Source organism: Falco rusticolus, chromosome 18 (assembly GCF_015220075.1).
Source record: "Falco rusticolus isolate bFalRus1 chromosome 18, bFalRus1.pri, whole genome shotgun sequence".
Taxonomy (NCBI): domain Eukaryota; kingdom Metazoa; phylum Chordata; class Aves; order Falconiformes; family Falconidae; genus Falco; species Falco rusticolus.
Genome location: NC_051204.1, coordinates 2357473 through 2379419, shown reverse-complemented (window position 1 = coordinate 2379419; position 21947 = coordinate 2357473). Strand labels below are relative to the sequence as shown.

The 21947-nt window shown below is 50.5% G+C and overlaps 2 protein-coding genes across 4 annotated transcripts; both read right to left on the bottom strand.

The window, feature by feature from the left end:
* Nucleotides 1-10: 10 nt before the first annotated feature.
* On the bottom strand, nt 11-15387 carry LRRC37B (leucine rich repeat containing 37B). 3 transcript variants are annotated; one of them, XM_037411364.1, is made up of 14 exons: nt 14317-15387; nt 14024-14095; nt 13546-13617; nt 10739-10810; nt 10223-10303; nt 8252-8323; nt 7262-7336; nt 6650-6768; nt 3221-4683; nt 3023-3118; nt 2076-2140; nt 1099-1156; nt 838-989; nt 11-465 (listed from the first exon to the last, which is right to left on the bottom strand). In XM_037411364.1, the coding sequence occupies exons 1-14, from the start codon at nt 14496-14498 to the stop codon at nt 420-422; spliced, it is 2625 nt and encodes an 874-aa protein (XP_037267261.1). In that variant the 5' UTR covers nt 14499-15387; the 3' UTR covers nt 11-419. The 3 variants fall into 3 exon arrangements, with proteins under 3 accessions (XP_037267261.1, XP_037267262.1, XP_037267259.1); XM_037411365.1 differs by having other exon boundaries at nt 11-468; nt 838-962; XM_037411362.1 differs by having other exon boundaries at nt 11-468; nt 3023-3115.
* A 93-nt stretch (nt 15388-15480) lies between these two features.
* On the bottom strand, nt 15481-21828 carry RDM1 (RAD52 motif containing 1). The gene is made up of 7 exons (XM_037411366.1): nt 21730-21828; nt 20576-20755; nt 20065-20187; nt 19427-19589; nt 18767-18865; nt 17620-17708; nt 15481-16225 (listed from the first exon to the last, which is right to left on the bottom strand). The coding sequence occupies exons 1-7, from the start codon at nt 21814-21816 to the stop codon at nt 16121-16123; spliced, it is 846 nt and encodes a 281-aa protein (XP_037267263.1). The 5' UTR covers nt 21817-21828; the 3' UTR covers nt 15481-16120.
* Nucleotides 21829-21947: the final 119 nt, after the last annotated feature.

Here is a 21947-nt window from a genome sequence, read left to right as displayed (position 1 = left end):
CAGAATGCTCTGGGTGAAAAACCCACACGTTTTAATGGCAATTTCCAAAGCCCTTCCCCGCCACCGAACAAACGTGACCAGTACAGAGCCCCCGGGGTCTGCAGCGGCACCCCAGCACCCCGGGCACCCCCTGCCAGCTGCCTGCGGGGACACGCGTGTCCCCCCCAGGGACACCCCGCGTGCCCAGCGAGGCTGCACGGCTGCAGCTCCAGGAACACGGTGCCACGTCAGCCCGGCCTGCTGCTGCTGGAGCCCTACGAAGGCTCCCTGCTGCCCGTAGCCCCCCCGTCCCCCTCCCGCAGCGGTGGCCTTCGGGGTGTCCCCAGCACGTTCCTGGCCCCCGTGTCCTCCTCGGCGGGGGTGTGCGGCTGTGGCAGCTGCTGGGGTGCGCTGGGCCACTGGGCACAGGCGGCAGGTAGTCACCCTTCCACGTCGGTGTGGCTGCTCTGCGGTGCTGGTGGCATCCTGCTGGAACAACATAAGGAAATAATGGCAAGGAAACAGCCAAGGAAATAACAGCCAAGGAAATAACAGCCAAGGAAATAACAGCCAAGGAAGTAACAGCAAGGAAATAACAGCTAAGGAAATAACAGCCAAGGAAATAACAGCAAGGAAATAGCCGAGGAAACAACAGCAAGGAAATAACAGCCAAGGAAACAGCCAAGGAAATAACAGCCAAGGAAATAACAGCCAAGGAAACAGCCAAGGAAGTAGCATCCAAGGAAATAACAGCCAAGGAAGTAACTGCCAAGGAAACAGCCGAGGACAGCCCCAGCAGTTCCTACAGCAGATCGAGAGCTGCAGACCGAGCGTGGCCATCGCGGCCACCCCACCTACTTTAGCCTGGACTTGCTGAAAACCTCCTCCTCCTCCTCGGAGGTCAGGTCGTACAGCTGGCTCATGTGTTCCATGTGGTGGGCCTCCAGGGGCTGGTACAAGTCCCTCAGCCACCACGGCTGTGTCTGGCTGAAGCAGGACACGTGCGAGCCCTGGGAAGTGCCAGGGAAGGGAAGGAAAGGTTTTGGAGACAGTGGGAAACAGCCGGCGGTGCTGGTAGCGGGCAGAAGGGCAGCTCTGGCGTGTGCTCCCTGCCCTTACCTGCTCTCCGATGCCACACTCGCTCTCGCTCTGTCCCTCTGGGAGTTTTTGAAAGAACCTAAAAAAAAAAAAAAGGGAAAGGAGGCTAAAACATGCGTTTTAGTAGTTGCTGGTGGGAAGTTTCCTGCCGGGGAAGCAGGAATCAGGGAAGTGGCATTTAGCCCTGCAAAACACCTGGATTTAGCAAGTTAAAGTGGGAGTAAAAAGGGTTTTGTGCATCATCTCCCCAGAATTCACCTTTCCCCATCCATCAGCAGGGAGGCTTGGCCCGGGAGGGCTGCAGCGGTGCCAGCATCCTGCCAGGGCAGAAGGCTGTACCCACTCAGGGTGATGTACCCCGCTCGGTGTGTCGGCTGTACCTGCTTGGGGTGATGTACCCCGCTCAGTGTGTTGGCTGTACCCGCTCGGGGTGATGTACCCCGCTCGGTGTGTCGGTATGTCAGCTGTACCCGCTCAGGGTGACATTTCAGCTGACCCTAAGGGAGATGAGGAGCCCCAGAAGGAAGGGATGGCGCCGGCTGATGGGGCTGGGAAGGTGTCCCAGTTTAGCCTGGATGTGAAACGCGCTGGGAGAGGACAGGAGCAGGCTCTTCAGCAGCCTCTCTGGGGAGCGGGACAGGGAGAAACAGGGCAGAGCCGTCACCAGAGTTTTGCTGGAAGCCGGAGCCCCACAGCTGGGCAGCGTGCTTGCGGGGATGTAGGACCACACGGGAGCACAGGGCCAACACACTGACACATCCAGGGTGCAGCATCACCCGCGTGGACAAGCCTGGGTGGCTGGTTGAGGTGTGAGCTTATGGCCGTGCCTATCACTCACGCTTTGGGGTCCCTTTTCTGCATCTTTTAAAAAAGCGACGTGTTTTACACACAGACCGGGCAGTCTTGGGCAGCCAGCACCCACATGGGGCGGGGGGGCTTGCGGATTAGGGGCTGTTTGGAGTAAGGACTGTTTGTGGCACGGTGCAGGGAGTAATTACCATTTTGGGTGTGACTGACTGGTCCTTTGGGGCTGGGAAGCAGCTTCAGGATTTTGGGAGCAAACCTGGTGAAGGAAAGGCAGAGAGACTTGTAACATCAGGATTTTCTCATTAAACTCTGCAAAACACAGGAGTCCAAAAGGTTCTTCCTCCAACTAAGCCCGTTATATACATGCACAAGCCTGTGCAGCAGCCACGTTTTTAGAAAGAGCCCATCCTCCCATCCCAACTCCCCACTTTTCCCTGCCTCTGGAATGACCTGACCTCCCAGAGCTCTCCTAATCTCAGCAATGTTTATGTCTGCCTTTCTTATCTGGGTGGTGTTTTGCAGGGTACTCTCCTCCTGTTTAACCCCAGCCTGAAACATGAAGGTAGGCTTTTAAAGAAATAAAAGCCTTTTTTTCCGAGCAGGGCCCCAAAGGGGGGCTGAAATTGTGGGCATGCTGGCTCCTCTGCCCTGTTTCTGCTGCTGCCCTGACCCACGCAGAGCCGTGGCACCTTGCGGAAGGACTTGCTTTCAGGGGAATTGCTGCATGGCTGAAGGCAAACCGTGCTGGCAGGAGAGCAAAACGGGGTCAAGAGAAGAGCCTGGGAGGTGACCCTGGAGGGCTGGGGATTGCGGGATAAAACCTGGGGAAGGGCTGCTGGGAGAGGGAGCCACAGCCCCCTTCAAGGAAGCTGTTAGGAAAGCTGCAGTGCGGAGCTGCGGACAGGTCGTGACAGATACCAGGACAGGCTCCCCCCCCAGCAGGCTGAACCCATGCTGAGCTCTGTGGTGTGGATGCTGCAAGAAGCTCCAAGGGTGGAAAACCATCTCCTGTGCCACCCAGCATCCACAGCAGCACCCCGCGGCTCAGAAACTGTGCAGGGCAGCATTGCTCTGCCCCTGTGCACTCCAGCTACAAGGCATGACTGACAGCTGTCTGTCAAACGAGTTATTGGCTTACCTCAATGAGACAAAACGCTGTGAAATTAATCATGATGATGAGGGTCGCTGATAACGCTAACAGGAGGTTGTCGCCGAGGGCGTGCTTTGGTCTCTGCTGGGAGAGAAGGAAAGAAAATCATGAGGGGAGAGAGGGCTGGCCCTTCCATTCCCTGTTGTCTAGAAGGACACAACCAGCAATGCCCCGTATCTCTCCCACCTTCCTTATGGATTTCCTGTCCACCTTCCTGGTCTCGGGCATGCTGTTGGAAACATTCCCTTCCAGAAGACAGTGGCCCACGAGAACAGAGTCTCCCTCGTCATCTTGCCTCTCGCTGAGCAGCTTTACAAGCAGCCCCATCCTCGAGATCATCTTTGCACAGGGCAGCTGGACCTCGGGCAGGCTGCAGTCCATCCTCAGGGCTCGTGCCACGTGGGCGATGAACATCTGCAGGGCTTCGTCCGAGACGAGCAAACCTAGGTAGTGACTGACCTTGGTTTCAAAGAGGTCTCCTTGAAATGAAATGCTGTCTGGGCTGTCGGAGCTCCCTGGTTTACTGAGGAAACTGGATCCTTCCTTTGGTTGCTTCCAGTGTGTTTCTGCAGTTTGAGGGACGGCTGGTAAATGCCTACCTAGAGAGGAACCCTCTTCTTCACCCGTGTCCTCTAGCATGCTGCTTGCGGTGGGGGGGCTGTAGTTAACCAACAGGTTGTAGAAAAAATGCTGTTCTGTGTTTAGTTTCTGCTCTGCTTTACTTTCTGTTGGTGTGGGCTCTTCCTCAGGAGTCACATTGCCAGATGTCTTGGAGAAAAGCTGATTACTTTTATTCAGATACGGGCTGTCCCTCTGCTTCTGCTTTTTGTAAGTCCAAACATAGTCCTGCCTGGGACGTGGTGCTTCCTCTGCATCTTTTGCATCCTCCACATCTTCTGCATCCTCCACATCTTCTGCATCCTCCACATCCTCCATCCCATGAGTTTTCTTGGTCTGTTCCACAGCTTTGGAACAATTTTGATTATTAAAACACCTGGACAAATGGGGGGCCTCTGCTGGGGAGTGCAAAAGGGTATGTTTTGAAGGAGCTGTGGATATTTTGTGATGTCTGAAGATGGAGGTGTTGTCAGTGGGGTTTAACCTGCCAGCTGCTTCCTGGGGGTTTGCTGCTGTCTGGTTCAAACCTAAGCCATGCTGCTTTTGCACCCAGCCTGTGGTTGGCTCTCCCTCCACTGCTGGGATCTTGTGCACCTCGTCCTTTTGCATGGCAGATGTTGGCAGGGGTGAGACAGTGCTTGTCACAGTCATGATGCTTTCAGCCTTGTGCAGCTTATTCTTGAGCTCGGCCTCTAGTGCCTTTGCTAGAAAATCCAGTCTCCTTGTATGACTTTCAATGGTCCAGTCCATGTGCTGAATGTTGTGCAGCATCAGCTCCTTACTGGTTTTGTCTCCTTGCCTTAACAGCTGCTGAGAGGAACATGAATTTGTTCTGGAAATGTGATCATTTGCGTTCCCGAGATCACCATCAGTGCCGGTCAGGTTTAGGACAACTGCAAACGTTATGGTTTCATTGTCTCTGAGCAAAGGATCCTCAGGCTTGAGGTTCAACACCATGCTGGCTTTCAGTTTTCTGGATGGTAACACTTCCATTATTTTTCCTGGTGTTTCTGCCAGAGGATCTGTGTAAGCTTTAAAACACCAAGAGAGCAGATCAGTGACTTGGTATCATGAGAAGCTTTCTGCCAAAATACAGTGCCAAAGGTTTACCCTGAGCAGCAGGCGCTTGTCTTTGAGACAAGGGAGGCGTGTGAACTGAATGGTGGATGTGTTACAGACGGGAAAAGTCTTGTTAAATCAATCAGATTATCTCATCGGGGTAAAACAGATATCTGTTTCTTCTCTGGTGTCTCCCAGGGCTCTGCTTTAATTGGTGTCAAACATCCCGGGGGAATGGGTTTGCTGCCGGAGAGTTTCCCACAGCTCGATACGAGCCAGTGTTGAGTTGTTAAAATCACCATAAAGCTTTTAAACTCACGGGTGAGCTTGGAAAGTGGAATACCCAAAGACACGATGTTTCTCCCTGAGCAGTTATCCCAGCTAGCCCTTCTCCCTGTGGTCAGGAAAACCTGGGATATTTCACATTGAAATGCCTCTATCTGCAGTCAGAGCGAGCCCCTGATAACAGAGAGCTGTTTCTCTGCTGATGGATGCAGCTTCCATCACCCAGGCTTAGAAGAAGTGGAAGATGTGAGGATTTGACCCAGAGTGATGCAAACAGCCCAGGAGAGCTCCTGCCCCGGCATGCAAAGGGCACACACTGCATCTGCACAGCTAGGATAAGTCTTCAAGAGTCCTACACCAAGGCTGCAAACACAACCTTATCTCTAATCCTGCTTTGCAGATAGCTTAATGCCAGAGGCAGGCCGACATGGTGAAGAATATTTACAGATTACAAAGGTATTCAGGCCTTTTTTTCCTGTTAAAATGATAGGAAGTTGGACACAGAAATACCTTTACCTAGCCCTAAGCAGCTTAGCAGCCTGTTTTCCCTTGACTTGCAATGAGGTTAGGCTCACTTGTCCACATTCAGTTTGCAAATGAGTTACTTGGGGACCTTGGGAACCTTACTGTATCTGTTTGCAGAAGTCCAGCTTGTCTCTGCTTTGAACAGGATGGTATTTACTTTGTGCAAAGATTGAGTAGGACAGTGCATTGCTCACGCTGTGCAGGCTAACCGGAGAACAGCGATGCTTGGTGTTCACCTAATGCCCTGCAAAGGAGATTGGGGTCCTCTCTCCTACACGCGGGGAGCAGGGTGGCAGAGAAACCAGGCAGTTTTCCAAGGTCACTCAGGCAATTTTTGGAGCCTGTACATCCCAGACCCGATCCAACACATCGTCATGACAGGAGGTTTCTGCAGAGCTTGCCTAGGGGCATCCGTGCTTGGTTATGGGTCTTGGGGTTCCCAGTGTGCGTGGCAGGTCTGAGGTGCAGCTCAGCACATGCCACCTTGCCACAGCAACGTGAACATAACTAGCCCCTTTGGCCATGTCTGTGCTGTGCCTGGGACCCCTCTCGCCACTGAGCTGTGGTAGGGTGGCACTGGAAAGGCTCAGGAGCTTGTCAGGGGAAATCTGGGGGGCTTCAGAGCAGACGGTGCCTTCCAGTGCTTGGGAACGGTACTGGGAATGCATGATTTCCTTGGCTAGATGTACTGTGTGGATTGGAAGCTCGTGTGTTTGTTTAACCCAGCAAGCTATTTCTTCTCAAGATAGTACTTGACACAGAAGATACGTGTAATTGCTGGTAACTTTTCAACCCTTGTTTTTTCCCAAGTCATGTGCTCAAAGGGGAATTTTTTTGTGTCTGTGGCTCAGGGAGCACAGTCCGAGGCCTCCCAGGTCTCACCTGGGCTGCCTGCACTCGCCTTTGGGCTGATTTAAAGGCCTCGCACAGATGAAGCTCCTCTAGAAAGTCTGGCCAGATTCAGTGTCCTTGGGACTGTCCAGGTGCCACCAGGCTGGACTGATGCCATCACGGTGGCCAATGCTGCCTGGGAACCCCCAGAAAACGGGGCCAATGCTACAGCATCTCCTACAGCTAGAGGAAACCGGGCAGATGGGATGTCTCCATCGATATCATTGGGAAGCCTACCGCACTGGGGAGCGCTGGTGGTGCACAGGTTCTCGCAGTGAAACTTGATGGTCCTGCACGGGGGTTTCGTGGGGTGTTTCTTCTGGCAGAGGCAGCAGGCCACATCACTGGGCAGTTTGCTAAAGATAAGAGGTTACTGGAGAAAACCCCAGCATCTCAATCCACATCTCTGAGTCCAAGTTGTAACACACATGGTTTTGCTTCAATTTCTTCTACAGCTCTGGAAAACTTCCCCCCCCCCCCCCCAATCCCAATGGACAATTATATTCTAATTTCTAAGAGAGCTTTCAAGCAGAAGATAAGCTTCTTTGTTGGCATCAAAATGTTGACGTTACCCTTGAAAACTGAACTAGTCCCCAAATCAAATTTGAAACAGAAATGCACTCCACCTTGATTTAAAACTTCCCCTTGAAAAACCTGGAACATGTCATCTAAAAGGTGAAATTCTGTTTCTTAGCAGGTGAGTTTGGGAGGTTCTCAACAGTAAATAGCAAACCTTAAGCTTACTGGAGTTATTCTGAATTAGTGGCGGGTGGACTCATGTCCCAAGCAGACCCCTTGTTTCAGCAATTACAGTCTGCTGGCGGCTGGGACCTAGTCCTGCATACTCACAGCGTTTCCAAGTGGACTGTTGTCAGGAGGAGCATGAGCAATGCCTGCTGAGTCAGTTGTGTTGCACCCAGGTCTCTGAAAGCATTTGAAAAACAACATTAATTTTTCAGGTGGCGTTACCAGAACTGTGCTCTGAGAATAAGCCCAGGTCCCTGATGATTGTGGTGGTGTTCACAAGGGATCCACTTCTGCCTAATCAAACAGAAATGATTCAAAACGCTATCGTTCTTCTGCTTTGACCGGCTCCTAACCATGAGGTCTGAATCAGGAGGGGATCCTGCAGATCTTGGGGTAGATGGATGCAAACAGAAAGGATTCCCTGGCTCAAAGCCCTCCTCCTGCTCTCCCATGAGTGCAGCCCCAGCCCCTGAAGGGAAACACTTCTTGCCCAAGAGGATGAATCGACTGTGACCTTGGAAGGAGCGTTCGTATCAGTGAAAAAAAGACACGGTGCTGAGCAGAAAGCAAAGGGTATCTGTGGGACAGCAGGGCTGGGAGCAGGAGGGATCTCTGCAAAAAGCCGTCTCCCTCCCTGAGGAGTCACACAGGGATGTGTAAGCAGGAGCCATAGGATGATTAACAGAGCATCATCTGCCCCCAGCTGTGGCAAGGCAGCAGGATGGGGATGCAGGGCAGGCAGGAGCCCTGGGCTGTTGGCACGAGTGCCCCAGTGATTGGGATCCCACCTTCTCGGTGCTCAAGCAGGAGCGGGGGATATTCCCAGACTCTTCAGGCCACTCCATGGCTCCAGACCTGGACAGCCTCTAGTCTTTTAAAGCTTGTATCCCAGCTGCTTGGTTGCTTTGCAGCTGGGGACACACCAGCTTGGCCTTTGCCCTGCTCTGCTGGTGCCAGGGCTATTTGCACCTCTAGCAGAATAAGGCTGGGAGAAAAGTGAGATTTGCTACCAGATCTCTGCTTTCCTGACAACAGGGCACTCAAGAGAGACAAAGATATATATTAATCCAGTAAAAATGAGTCAATACTTACAGATACTTGACCGAAGGCAGCTTGAAGAATGATGTGTCAGCAATAACGAACAGGGGGTTATGGCTTAGGATCCTGAAAAAAACAACACACCGCTGTGAGTGGGTGATGGGAAGGACGCAAGCTGTGTAGGTTGGGGCATGTGGGGATGGCCTGCCCACTTGTCCTCTTACATGTACATAAACCCACGAGCCTGGAAAGCCAAGATCAACTGGCCCTATGCAGCAGGCACTGGAGAAACAGATGACTAAAATACTTAGTGTAAAGTAAAAAAAAACCCAGTGGTTCCTGATCTGTATAAACAGAGGTAAATCAAAGTGAATTTCCACTAGATCATTGCAAAGTATTTCTGTGATCAAGGAGTTTTTCCTCTTTGCCAGGCTTCACATTTCTACCCTTTGAATATCAGAGAGGCCCAGAGAGAGTTATGCCTGTTGGATCTGATGTGGAATTACACTGAAATCCCCTTTCCAGGCTCCTCTCCACCATGTGAGTGGTGTAAAGAGGTTTATGGTGGGTAAGGATCCAGCCAATTTTTATGGATGGCAGATGTGAATTTGGCTGAACAATTTTCACTCGAACCTCCCCAAAGAATTTCCTTTCAAGTGGAGAACAAACATAGGAAATTTCAGCCTGAAGATAAAAAATTGGCTCAGTGCTATGCGTGTGAAGAAGGGCCTGGGATGAAGGCTAGAGGCAGGAACAGATGCTGATGGGCTGATTCACAAAATACATCAGGTCCTCATTATCTCCAGCTGAAAGAGCAAAAGCCCAGAAGTGCTGCTTCTGGAAAACACAACATCTCTTCCTTTCCTCCTCAGCTCACACCTTCTCTTTGCTTCCCTCCACCAGGACTTTGATGTTATCTGGAGTCTTACTTTCCGTATTTTCTAACATTTCCACTGTCCATCAACTTTTACGCTATTACTACATCCAGCCAGGCAAAGCTGTGGCTTAGTCCTACAGGAATTGTTCATAATTTATTCTGCCACTTTATTTGGTGTATCACGCGAGAAGTATTGCACTTTTCAGGACAGCAAGGAGACTATGGATTTCCCTTATGTATGTACATGAACCCAAACACCAAATGCCCTGGCTTCCCACTTACTTCAGGTCCAGATGGGAACAGTGATCCTACCCCTGGAAGGGCTTCCTGATAGAACCGACTGTGGATTAAATCATGTTTTCTCAAGACACCAAAAGAACAAAGCCTCATTTTTTGTGGGTGTTTTTGAGACTCTTTACTTTTAAATGCAAATATGCAAAGTGAAATTTCAGGCTAGAAATCTGGGTCACGTCCCATACCCCTCATCAACCTGCCTCTTCTCCCTTCCTGCAGCATTTCTTTCTTATCTGTCCCCCTGGGCTCCCACCGCTACCGTTTGAACCTGGTGCTGGTTCAAGGAAGCTACGGGGAAGATAAGCAGGCCAGCAGAAAGAGGCTTTCAGACTGAAGACTCCTGGTAGACCCTGGATGACACCTACAATAGGATTCTAAGAGAGTTGGGCTTGTTCAGCCTGGAGAAGGCTCTGGGGAGACCTTATAGCAGCCTTTCAATACCTAAAGGGGGCTTATAAGAAAGATGGGGACAGATTTTTTAGTAGGGCCTGCTGTGATAGGACATGGGGGTAAGGGTTTTGAACTGAAAGAGGGGAGGTGCAGATTAGCTATTAGGAAGAAATTCCTCACTGCGAGGGTGCTGAGGCACCGGCACAGGTTGCCCAGAGGAGCTGTGGACGCCCCATCCCTGGAAGTGTCCCAGGCCAGGTTGGACGGGGCTTGGAGCAACCTGGGCTAGTGGAAGGTGTCCCTGCCCATGGCTGCGAGATTGGAACGAGCTGGTCTTTAAGGTCCCTTCCAATCCAAACCATTCTATGATTCTGATTCAGTGCTTTACAGAGAGCAAATCTGCTCTACCCCACTGTAACTGCAGACTCCCACTTTGATCTACCTTTAGACCTTGTTGCACTTACAGCTTCTGTAAAAACTGCATCCCATGCCATGCCTGGAAAGTGCTATTCTGGATCTGCGTGATGAGATTTCCACCAAGGTTTCTGGGGAAAAAGAAGATCACAGAAATGAATCAGGTCTGTCCTACAGGAAGCGGGACCGAAGCAGTACTGATTTGTACGAAATATGCAAATCTAAGGTAGAGTAGGGAGGAAACTGCCATTTTCTCATTTCTTTTTTAACCTGTCAGGGAGAGGAAATGAAGTGCACATGTGCTTAATCTATTTCTGTTCCAGGATACAGCAAGCCTTCAAGAAATGGCTTCTATTATGGCTGCGTTTGGACAGCCATGCTGTGATCCCTCATCCTGTTGTGGGTCATCCAGCCATCCGCATTGATCTCTTCAGCTCCGTTAGTCTTTTAGCAGGAGAAATTTAGTCATTGTTCTAAAAATACCAGGAACATTTTCTAGCACAAAAAGGGTTATAAATGCAAACAGACTTCACTAAATACACTCGAAAGAAACTTTTGTAACTCACAGAAGCTGCAAAAAAGGAAGTGGCTCAAAAGCATGTTCCTCAATCGACAGGATTTTATTGCAAGATAAATCCCTGTTAAAATTAGAACACAAAATGTTAGTTACATTTGCACTGTCATGTTTACTTTTATTTGCTTTGACACTGGCAGCATATAAGTCATACAGCTCTGATTTCACGGGGTGTTTATATCTGGTATGAGCTTGCAGTGGTGTGTAACCTGTAATAACCCTCCTAACCGGAGGTGGCTTTCGTCTCAGTGATTTTTTTTCTAGCTATGGTCCCACCAGAATTATTTTAGGGCTTGATTTTCCTCTCTGCTAACAAAAAAGACTCTTTATGCAGGCACAGTTTAGGTGCTGAGGATGCATTTGCAGGGACCACACCGTTGTGTGACCCTCTGGATGGGCCACAGAGATGCAACCTGCCTTCCCCCAGTGCCATCAATGCTTTGCTTGCTGAAGTCAGCCAGAAAAGCTTGGAGAGCACCCCTTGTTTGAGGGTTTCAGGGATAGGTTGGTAACCACATATGTGACCAAAATGGTTATTTTTCTCTTAATCCCTCCCTCCTACACCATGTTTGGTGAAAAAAGTTATGTTAGAGGGACCCTATTAAAGATGCAAAATCAAGAACACGGAAGTCTGGAAAGGGCACAGTGAAGGGGTAACCTAAATCCCACTTTCCTGCACAGCTCTGTGGGGAGATGTGTGTAGATACACAGCCGCTGTGGGATTCACCTGGCCTACCTTCAGAAATCAAAAGGTTTGTTGTCTCAGCTTGAATTAGCTGCCTGGGCTTGTTCTGCAGCGATCAGTGAGAGAGAAGTATTTTTTGGGAGTGATTCATCCCCTCCTCAGACAGGTTCCCAAGATCGTTTGGGTGAATGGGAAGTGTCTGTTCCTCTCCACGGAAAATAAAAAGAGCCTGAACAATTAGTGTAATCCCAGGCAATTATTAGGCATCTAAAATTAGAGGAGATGAATGCACAAGGTTTCTTTTGTAGGAAGATGGCCTTGCTACTGGAGAGGGTGTTCAGGGAGAGCATCAGGGAGTGACTGCAGCTCTTGCCTGCAGGGTCTGGACCTCCCAGGGAGGCAGCTGGGTGGTAGGAGGAAGGTCTTTGCACGTGCAATCTCAGAAGTACTTGGGAGAGTTCAGTTTTCAGCCTTGTGGAAGGGAAACATGGCTGGAAGCCTGTTTCTTCCCAACCTGACTCATTTAGCTTGCAACCCACATCCTGCAGGACATGCTCTCTGCTTTTAAGTTCCTGGATCCTTCTTTGCTATGATGTAGGGCACACATACCTGCTAGAATGACACAGGGAGGGGGAGCCAGTGGGATCCAGCACTGGCGCTACTTTGTTTTCCACCATTCCCTAGCACTGAGACAAGGCTTAGATGCAGCCCTAGGGCTGGCTCACCACAGCAGCAGCACCAGAAAGTCCAAGACCACCCTGGACTTGGCTCCTTCCAAGCCAACATGCATGCTAGAAAATACAAAACCTCCCTTTTTGTGGGAAAAATGCAAGCCCGTAAGGGCCACACTCAATAAATGACACTACAAATGCAAATAGTGATGGAACCAAGATACTTGCAATGATCTACAAACGCAAGCCAGAGAGGCAATTTAGGGACACCTCCCTGTGTGCTCATTTCAGCTGCTCTATTAACAGAGGAGTGGGACCCAAAACATGACCCTCATGAAATAATTCCAAGCCAGAGCTTCCCCTGCTGTCTGCTTTTTCACGTGAGTACTATTTTGATCTTTGACGTGATGTCTGTATGGAGAAATGACTGTACCTGTGACTCCTCTGAGGCTCAGGTAACCTGGGCTCTGGGCACTCAAGCTGTGAACCTCCAGAGTGCGATTTATTTCTGCCCCTTAGCCTTTAAGATAAGGAAGGAGAGCATGACAGCGGCCAAGCAGAGGAGAGAGAACAGGGCAAGATTTTGCCATTCTTGTTTCATACTTCCTTTGCCTGCACCGCACAGGAAACCCCAAAATATGTAAAAACCTGAACTTCAAGGATTAAAAAACCCTGATGCTTCTGTGCTCCCTTCCAGACAGCATTAGAGACAGACTACTTGTTGCAATTTCATATGACATCGCGTGGACATGATTGCACATTTGTTTCTCCTCCAAGAAGAGGGGGGACTCAGCCGGATGCAGCCCTGAGCAACCTCATTGATTTTTTAATAGAAAAAAACCTGTGCTAGCTTTGAGGTTAGCCCCGCTTGGAGCTGGAGGCTGAAGCAGAGATCTCCCAACCTCAGTCCAGCTGGGATTTCAGCAGAGGAAGGGTTAGTGCAAACTTCTCTCTTTCCACCTGGCATAGCCACCGGAGAGGCTATCCCAGGAGCGATCAGCAATAAAGGGCTCTGCCTTCACTACAACAGAGGTATTTTCACCCAAACCCTAGCAGAAGCAAGGCATGCATGTGTTTTCCCTTGCTCTAAGTGGTTCTCACACCAAAAATGTTGGTCCTCAGATGAACAGAGCCAAAGGCAATCTCCAAGGGGTTAAGGAGGTCACTGTTACCTTAGGGCTGACTAAAAGTCATCCAGTATCTGTGGGAAAGGGCAGCAGTGTCCTCCTCCTGGTTGAGTTTAGGGAAATGAAAGCTGCGCCCTGCCGGTGTGGGAATCCTCCCCCCAGGCACTACTGCAGCACCCAGACACCCTGCTCTGCTCTGGCTGTAGCCTGAAACCCAGGAGGAATAAAGCAAGCTTGCATGGGGGTGGGCTGAGCACAGGGGTCCCAGGGAGGGTGAGGCAGTAGCCCAGTGCAGCGGGCAGGGGACGGTACCTACAGGTGCTTCAGCAGGAACAGACCCTCCAGTGAACGCCTGTTCACCACCCACAGATCATTGTACTGGAGGACTCTGGAATGAGACAAACAGACATTCACTGTGACAGCAGCTGCTCTCCAGGAGGACACGGCATTTTCAGGGAAAAATATCCTGCAGGAGCTTTACTGAAGCATCTCTGAGTCACTGCAGGGATCATCACCACTCATCGCAGGAGTGCTCGCTCCCGGCTTGCTGAAGGTACCTGCAGGCTGATCGGTGATTCAACAGGCATGGGGATGGTCTGTAGGGTGGAAGGGACACAGCTCACGGCATCTCTTGCCATCCTAGGAAGCCCTGGTCACAACCCTCCTTGCTGAGCCGCTCAGCTCTGAATGCAGTTGGAAACCATTGGCGTGGGTTACACCCTTGGCTCAGACACCAGATGAAAGAATTGAAAATCCCTGAACTCCCAACGTTTTAAATGCTAGGGGATACTTACAAGTACTCAGCCCACAGGTAGTCCTTCCATGCTTGATTTTCGAGGGAAGAAATTGAATTGCCAGTAAAATCTCTGCAAAAAAACCCCGATGGATGCTGTCACCCCTCAGGAAAGCCCCTTCCCCTGCAAATGTGGCTGCTGAGGTGGAAGTGGTGGCTTCACCCCCGGCCCTGCAGCACAAGCCCCCCCCAGACCAAGACATCTGTCGGTGACTCCTGGGTGTCCTGGGAGGGGTGACCAGGCCTAAGAAGCCAAGGAGGGAAGATGGAGGGGGCCTGGCGGAGCCTACTCACAGGACAGAGAAGGCCCGGCGGCGGCTGGCCGGGGGCACGCTGACCAGGGCAGCATGGCTGCAGTCCAGCAGCCGCTGTTGGCAGCGGCAGGGTTCCGGGCAGGACCCCCCGGCATGTCCCGGGCAGGGGGTGGCTGCCAGCAGCAGCAGCAGCAGGAGGCGGCCAGGCCAGGGCAGGCCCATGGTGGTCACACCTGGCTGGGGGTTACCGGGCTACAGGCCGGGGCAGGGTGGGGGGGCGCAGGTCTGTGACCACACAGCCCCCCCCATGGTAGGCTGCGCCTCAGGGCCGGGTGTGGGACCAGGGGCCTCGGGCACCTCGGCTGGAGGGAAAATATGGTAGGATCACAGGTTCATTTAGGCTGGAAAAGATGTTTAAGAGCATCAAGCCCAGCCGTTAACCCAGCGCTGCCAAGGCCACCATGCAACCATGTCCCCAAGCACCGCACCAACATGTTTTTTAAACTCCCCCAGGGATTGTGACCTCACCACCGCCCTGGGCAGCCGGTTCTAGTGCTTGGCCACCCTTTTGGTAAAGCAATTTTTACCCGATGTCCAATTTAAAACTCCCCTGGCACCACCCTCTTGTCTCTTGTTACTTGGGAGAAAGAGGCCAACCCCACCCGGCTACAGCCTCTGGTCAGGCAGTTGTAGAGAGCAATAAAATCCCTCCTGAGCCTATAATATAATGTGAAATAAATAAAATCTCCACCTGAGAACTTGCCCCAGTAAAGGCTTTACGGCATTCTGCAGAGGGTCAGTCCCTCCGCTCAGTACTCCCCCTTGGAAACGCTGCATCTTGCTTCCCACATGGATTTCTCCAAATTCAGTGTCCAGCCACTGGATTTTGTCCCACCTTCACCCACCTGGTTAAAAAGCTCACCCCGCGGGCATCAGGCGTCTTCTGGAGCAAATCACCCCTTTCCGCATTTTCTTGTTAAAAGAAACAGGTTGCACTCCTCCCATTTCAAAAGGGATCTCAAGTCATTCCTGGGGCTCTTCCTTGAGCTCTCCCAGTTTACAATCACCTTTTTTTCTGAAGAGAGGTCAAAAAATCTGAGCAGAGTTTTTATCAAATAAGCGTTCCCCCCTCCCTGATTTGGGGAGCTTGATGCCCCTTCCCATTGCTTTTGTGCTGCCTCTGAGATTCATTCATCACACTGGGTTACAAAATTTTACTTAGTTTAATGAAAAATCTGTTCAAAGTTAGAAAGAATCTTTGCTTTACATAGTGATAACATCCCAGCTACTTATAGCTGGGGCTCAGCACAGGTGGCTTAAGTGGCACAAGTGGCTCAACACATTATTACAGGACTTTGGTTTATTTCTTTGAAAGAATTTTCACTTAAGAGAAATATTTTTTTCTGTGCCTGTGCAGGCATATGCAAGTACCACAGCTACTCCTGCTGGTAAGATACCTTCTGCTGTCTCCAGCTTTCTCCTACAGATCAGAGAGAACCTGAACTGTATGTAGGTTCTTGCAGGGAGGGCTGGTTCCTTTTATTTTTCCGTAAGTGCTATGCATATCTGTTACCCTGTCTAAATAATAATCACGCAGCTAAGCTGTCTTCCATATATAACTGACCTGGATAAGCTGACAGAAAAACACTTCCTCTCCAAAAACAGCATATATTTTTGGGCTTAATTTTAGTAACACTAGGTTTATTGCCCATTTCTTTTGCTGTTATGTATTTGGAGAAAAAGAAAACATTGGCTATGACGCGCATGTCATTTCATGGTGTTAGACTTTCATTCCTAATCAAACACTGCAGAACTTTTGGAAATGATCTGAAGACAGAGCTGCACTAATTAGATGGCATGTCCCAGCTAAGGAGCTCATCATCAAAACTGAGATCAGACAAAACTTCTTCTTCTTCGAGGTCAAACTGTGCCAAGGACAATTCATTGACCTGGGAATAGAAATCAAGAGTAAATTTCTTTCTCTACACCACATTTTAGCTTCATTCCTCTGCACCTGGAAACAATGTATTTTTACCACCTACAAGCGACAGAATTTACCAACTTGGGAACATTTCTGCTTTGGAAAGACTGACCAACGTCACAAGGCAGTGAACCAAAAGGACACCCAGCATCCCTCCTCCCGAGCAAGTCCTTCCAAATTCCTGTCTGTTCCTCTTCCTATCAGGCTGCAAGGTGCCTTGTGGAGAGAGCGCACTGAATTACCTCCCACACACCATCACAAGGGATGGGAGGGCAGGGATGACTCTTCTGATAAAGAGAGGTTTGAGAAGCAGCAGGCTTTCTGTTTCACTTTGCTGCTCACTTCTCTTACAATCACTACATGTTAGGTCAGCTCTCTGTGGGTTTAGAAGAGGTCAGATAGAAGGGGCTGCACAGAGGAAAATGCAGAGAGAGAACAAACCAGCAGAAATTTCATTTTCTCAATGAACAAAAAAACATCTGACGGATGTTAGTCACTTCACACAGCAAAATACTCCTGTTTTACTGCTGCTCTTCAGTAAGAGAGGAAGATAGTTTTGCCTGTGGACACTAGGTGACTCAGTGCCATCAAATGGAATAATGTGTCACAAGGTGCGTTAGGCACTTCCTCCATGCACACAGCATGAGGGGTTCAACACTGTGCAGCACGGTGCTGATGCATCATGTGAGAGTGATGCTTGCTTTCAAAGAGTGCCGTATCAGTGGTCTCCCCTGGTACCTAGCAATGTTTTCAAACTAAGTGGGATGAAAATCCTCTGCTCGTGACTTGCTGGCACACAGAACTCGTCTCACTGAGCACAATGATTAAAGTTTTACTGTTGTACCAGGGTATTTTTTTGCGGCACATGCTAACAGATCCCACAATTACCTGCAGGGATTTCACTAAATTGTTCCCTCTGGGTAAGAATAAGTATATGAAGTGCATTTCTAGATGGGGAGGTTGATTAATTTAACAACTTACTAAAAAAATAATTTGATTTAACCTACTGTGACTTTACCAGGATTTTCACTTTCACATATTCCATGAAGAGCGGTCCTGGATGCTGTCATGTGTGTGACCTGTCAAGCTGCACCGTAATAGTCCTGTACACTAACTGCTTACTTGCCTGTGCTGTCTAAAAAATACATGCATTTCTGTACAAAGATACCTCAAAAAGTAGGAGTTTTAAAGCCTCAGTGTGCTGTACAATTCCACGATGTAATGACTTCCTGGGATTTAAGTCGAGGCAATTGCTGCGTGAAAGGAGGATGTCAGAGGCTGTAACAGTTAACAGCTGTTACTTCCAATCCCTAGATGTAACATACAGGTCCTGGGCAGAAGCTAAATATCCACGGCTTTTACCTGAACAAGCCCCTTCAGTTCCTCTTCTGTTAAGGAGTCTATGGGCTCCTCTTGGGAGGAATTGTACTCCACGGCCACTTTCCCATTCTCTGAAACAGAATAAACAGCCAGAGATGTGGTTAGTTCCTACTGTGTGTAATGACAATAAACCTACCTGGACCTCCAAATGGGACAATTGTGCTTCATAATGACTTCCAGAGCGAGTGGCTGGTTGGCCTGAATGCGTGTGCCTCTTTCTCCAGCCTACCTGCCTGCCCTCTCTGCAGGAAACCAGATGGCTCTTACTAGATGGAGTGGAAACTGAAACTGAGGAAGCAGAAATCTACGAAGAAGACTGAGCATGTTAATTACTGGTTTCTCTGTATGCATAGATCAGAAGGCAGGAAGCACTGCAAAACATCTGAATCCAGAAATCCACCTTTCAAAGGAACACCTTAAAGAACTCGGGGGAGGAATCTGGCAGATGAAAGGCCCCTCTCTGTAAAATGAGGATAGTGGCACTGACCCGATCCCCATCAGGGATCCTGAGAAGCCTAAAAGACTAAAGTACCCCGACACCACATAAACAGATGTCACCTAAAAGCTCAGAGAGCACAAGACCCGGAACCCAGAGAAAGCAGGTGTGGCAGTTCCTGGGTCAGCACAGAGCCACCTTCTGTGATTAAAAACTCACAAGGAGATAGTAGCCTCAAAGAAGTAACACTGAACACAGCAGTGGGGCATGGACTGTTGACGGCACCTGGCTGCCTTGGAACCAGGACAGGAACGTGCAAAGTGCTGCAGTTCAGTCCATGTTACTCCTGGAAGCAGAAATTCCTCACGTCCTTATTCGGCATGGACATGTAGTGTTAAAAAGCTCTCCTTGCCAGAGTTTACAGGCTTGGAATTTGGAGTATCAGTTAGTTATTTATCATTAAAAAAATCTGGCCTCCTTTCAGATTTTCCTTTCACTCACATAGCCCATAGGGTGGAACCACTCTGTTAAATCATTACAGACCACAACACAAGTTTAATTTTGCCTGAAATTTCCCAGGCCTCAATAAATCCCAAGAAAGGTTCAGAGAAAAAGAATTCATATCAATTATCATGGAAGTTATAATGTCATTAGCCCAAACACCCCAGTTCTTAATACAAAACTAGGCCTTACCTAAGACTACAAGGAGTATCTTCTGAAAGGCACTAGACAAGGCTTTCCCAACTGCGAGTTTCTGAACTCTTCTTGTGGCTGTGACAAACTTGAGAGGATCTGAACATGACAAGCAGCATGTTATTGATATTGACACTCTGCATATGAAGCACGCCAGCTGCATCGCGCTAGGAAACGTAACCAAACACAGCTCTACAGATCTGATAAGAAAGCCGCTTACGTTTCCGGACTCATCGGCAGTATGGCAGCACCCTCACAGGGGCTTCGTGTGCCAACCCACCGCGGTACACCACCGTCAGGGCTGTGTCAGGACCCTGCCCAGCACAGCAGGCAGGGCAGAGCCCCGCTGGGACCTGAGCTGTGCCACAGGCACAATCACATGGATGTTCACACCAGAAGTGTCTGTGATGGGGAATGAATATTGCTGCAGGCAAGAGGGAGAGAACAGAGGGTAGGAAAGCGATACTGGTGTGAAGCAGGGAGGGAAGTGGCACGTTCAGTATCCCTCGCTGCATAGCACAGTAGCTCACAAGGCCCTGCACAGATCCTTGCCTCCAGCTAAATTCAGGCACTTTATCAGACCCACAAATTGTGCAGAAGCAAGAGCGACCAGTGTCTGTGACAGCTGCTGAGAGACTTCCAGCTGCATCCAAAACGTACCTTCACTGTTTTCCACGTCTGCCTCGCCGAGAGCAACTCCCCTGGTGCGTACCCCATGGCTGGGCAGCGTCACCTCTACAGCACACAGGTATTTCACAGATTGCTTTTGTAATGTCTTTCCCAGTTCCTCATTCTCACCATCAAAACCAGATACATTCTGCAGCTGTTGGGAAGACCACAGATAATTGATTTCGATTAAACAGGAAGGGTGTGTTATGATCACCTAGGCCTATGCACCACCACCTCTGCACAACATGTGACTCCAAGGCAGAAGCACATGGTGAAGGCAGAGCAGGGATGTTTACCATTTTGACCGTATTTTAGAAATACCTCACAGTCCTCATCCTCTGGGAGTCTTGGTCATCTCAGCCACTTCCAGCAGATGAAGAATACTGTCAGGCCCTGCACTGCTTTAATCACAGCTGCCCCTGTTTTTACTAACAGGGCCAAGCCAGTGCCCTCACCCATAGCAATCTTCTCTCTCCAGGCTTTCAAAATACCCCCATTTGTGGTCCAAAACTCAGCTCCTGTAGCTGTCTCTTAGTTGTTGACTTGAGGACGATTCTTATTCCACCAACCACTCTAATTAAGGAGAGGATGAGGGAAAAGATGACAGATGAATATAAAGGGCCCCTTACTGTGATGATGCGACTGGACCAGCCGTTAAAGCCAAGGTAGTGGTTGGCCAGCTGCTGGCACTTGTTGCTGTTGAGACCAAGGACTTGTTGCTGAAACCCTTTCTGCCTGGCGCAAATGCAAACCTGTCCAGGAAAGAAGAACCCTTGTTAGCCAGGCTTTGCTTGTAAGGTTCCCACTACAAGCACACCACTGATAGCTCCGGGAGACTCATCTGAAGACAACATATTCCCTGACTGCATGTGTGCTTCGGACATGTGTTAAATATTTTTTACCCATGAACGGGCCCTGCAAATTATTCCAGAGGAGGGATGCTGCCCTTTTACTGCTTAAATGCTACCTGGGAGTCAGTGGTGAGGATGTCAACATGGTGGTAGTGCCCAGCCACAAGGCAGTAAACTTTTTGCGCAGGAAGCATCACTGAGATCAACAAGCATTTAGTGCGATTCTACCCTGCTTCTGGATGTCAGTGCTGAGTCCTGCAGGTTTCACACCTGGGGCCGTTCTGCTTACCTTCAAGGGAGATTTTTGAAACAGCCTTTTCCCATTGCATGTGCGCTGAGCTCTGCTGGCATCTCCAGCTGAATAAAACTTGATGATGGCGTAATACCCAGGCCCTGCCACAGCGGCATTTCTGTGTGCTCGCACGGAGTAGAGTGGCCCGAATTTGGAAAACACCAAAAAGAGGGAATGCTGAGAAAAAACAAGAGAAAAAAAAAAACAGAGTCTTTTGAAATACCTATGGGTGCTCCAGGGACTGAGAAACAGCCACAAAACCTAATTACCTAGAAAACAAGGAAAGCTTTTAGTACTGTTGAACAGCGATAAGCCCTGGAATAAGCAGTGAGGCTGAAGATGAGTATCTCTCCCTAAAAATAAGCTCAGTCTGGCTGGGCCTCTGACCCTGATGATATCTCATCTCCATTATCATCCAGCCTCTGCATCAGGAGGACACTAAAGACAGACACGGGATTTTCTGCCCCGTCACGCTCATCCCAGATGGCTCTTGCTCTCTGCCATCCTTTGCATGGATGCAGGAACGTTAGCACCGTATTTTGCAGGCAGAGCGGGGTTGTGTTCCAGGGCTTCAACCCTGTGCTGGGTGCTTAGGGGTCTTGCTGTGCTGGCCATGAAACCGGCCATGGCACAGGGGCAGAAATCACCTGGCGGGGGCCTGACACCCCCTCGGGGATGCCCTGCCCGCAGCATGCCTCAGGGAGACAAGGCAACTAAAAAATGATTAAAAGCAAACAAATAAAAAATAGAAGGGAGGGATTAAAAAATGTATTATTAGGATGGGGGTGAAGCCATCAGTACAGATGGGGGGGAACTGGGTCCTCAGCTCCAGGGGGGAGAGGGACCCTGGGGGGGTCCTGGGCCCAGCTCCTTGGCCCTGGAGGGGTGTCAGGGTGCACCCCCTGCTCTGGGGGGGACCAAGGACCTGCTCCCCAGCTCCGGGGGAGATCCCAGGCTCTGCTCCCCAGCCCTGGGGGGGGTCCCGGCCCCCACTCCTCTGGGCCTGGGAGGGATCACAGGCTCTGCTCCCCAGCTCTTGGGGGGGGGATCCCGGTCCCCGCTCCTCCAGCTGCGGGGGCTCCTGTGGCCCTGGGGGGGTTAACCCGGGCTCTGCTCCCCAGATCGTGGGGGGCTCCCGGGCCCTACCTCACCTCCAGCCCCGGCCCCGGCTCCAGCCCCCAGACCAGCAGCGTGCGGGCGCTCCCGGCCGGCACCCGGAACTCCACCACCTCCGCCATGCCCGGGCTGCCGCCCCGGCCCCGCCCCCGGCCCCGGCCCCGCCCCCGGCCCCGCCCCCGGCCCCGCCCCCGGCCCGGAGGGGAGGGGAGCCCCCCCGCACCCGCCCCGTCCCTGCCGAGCCCCCGCAGCC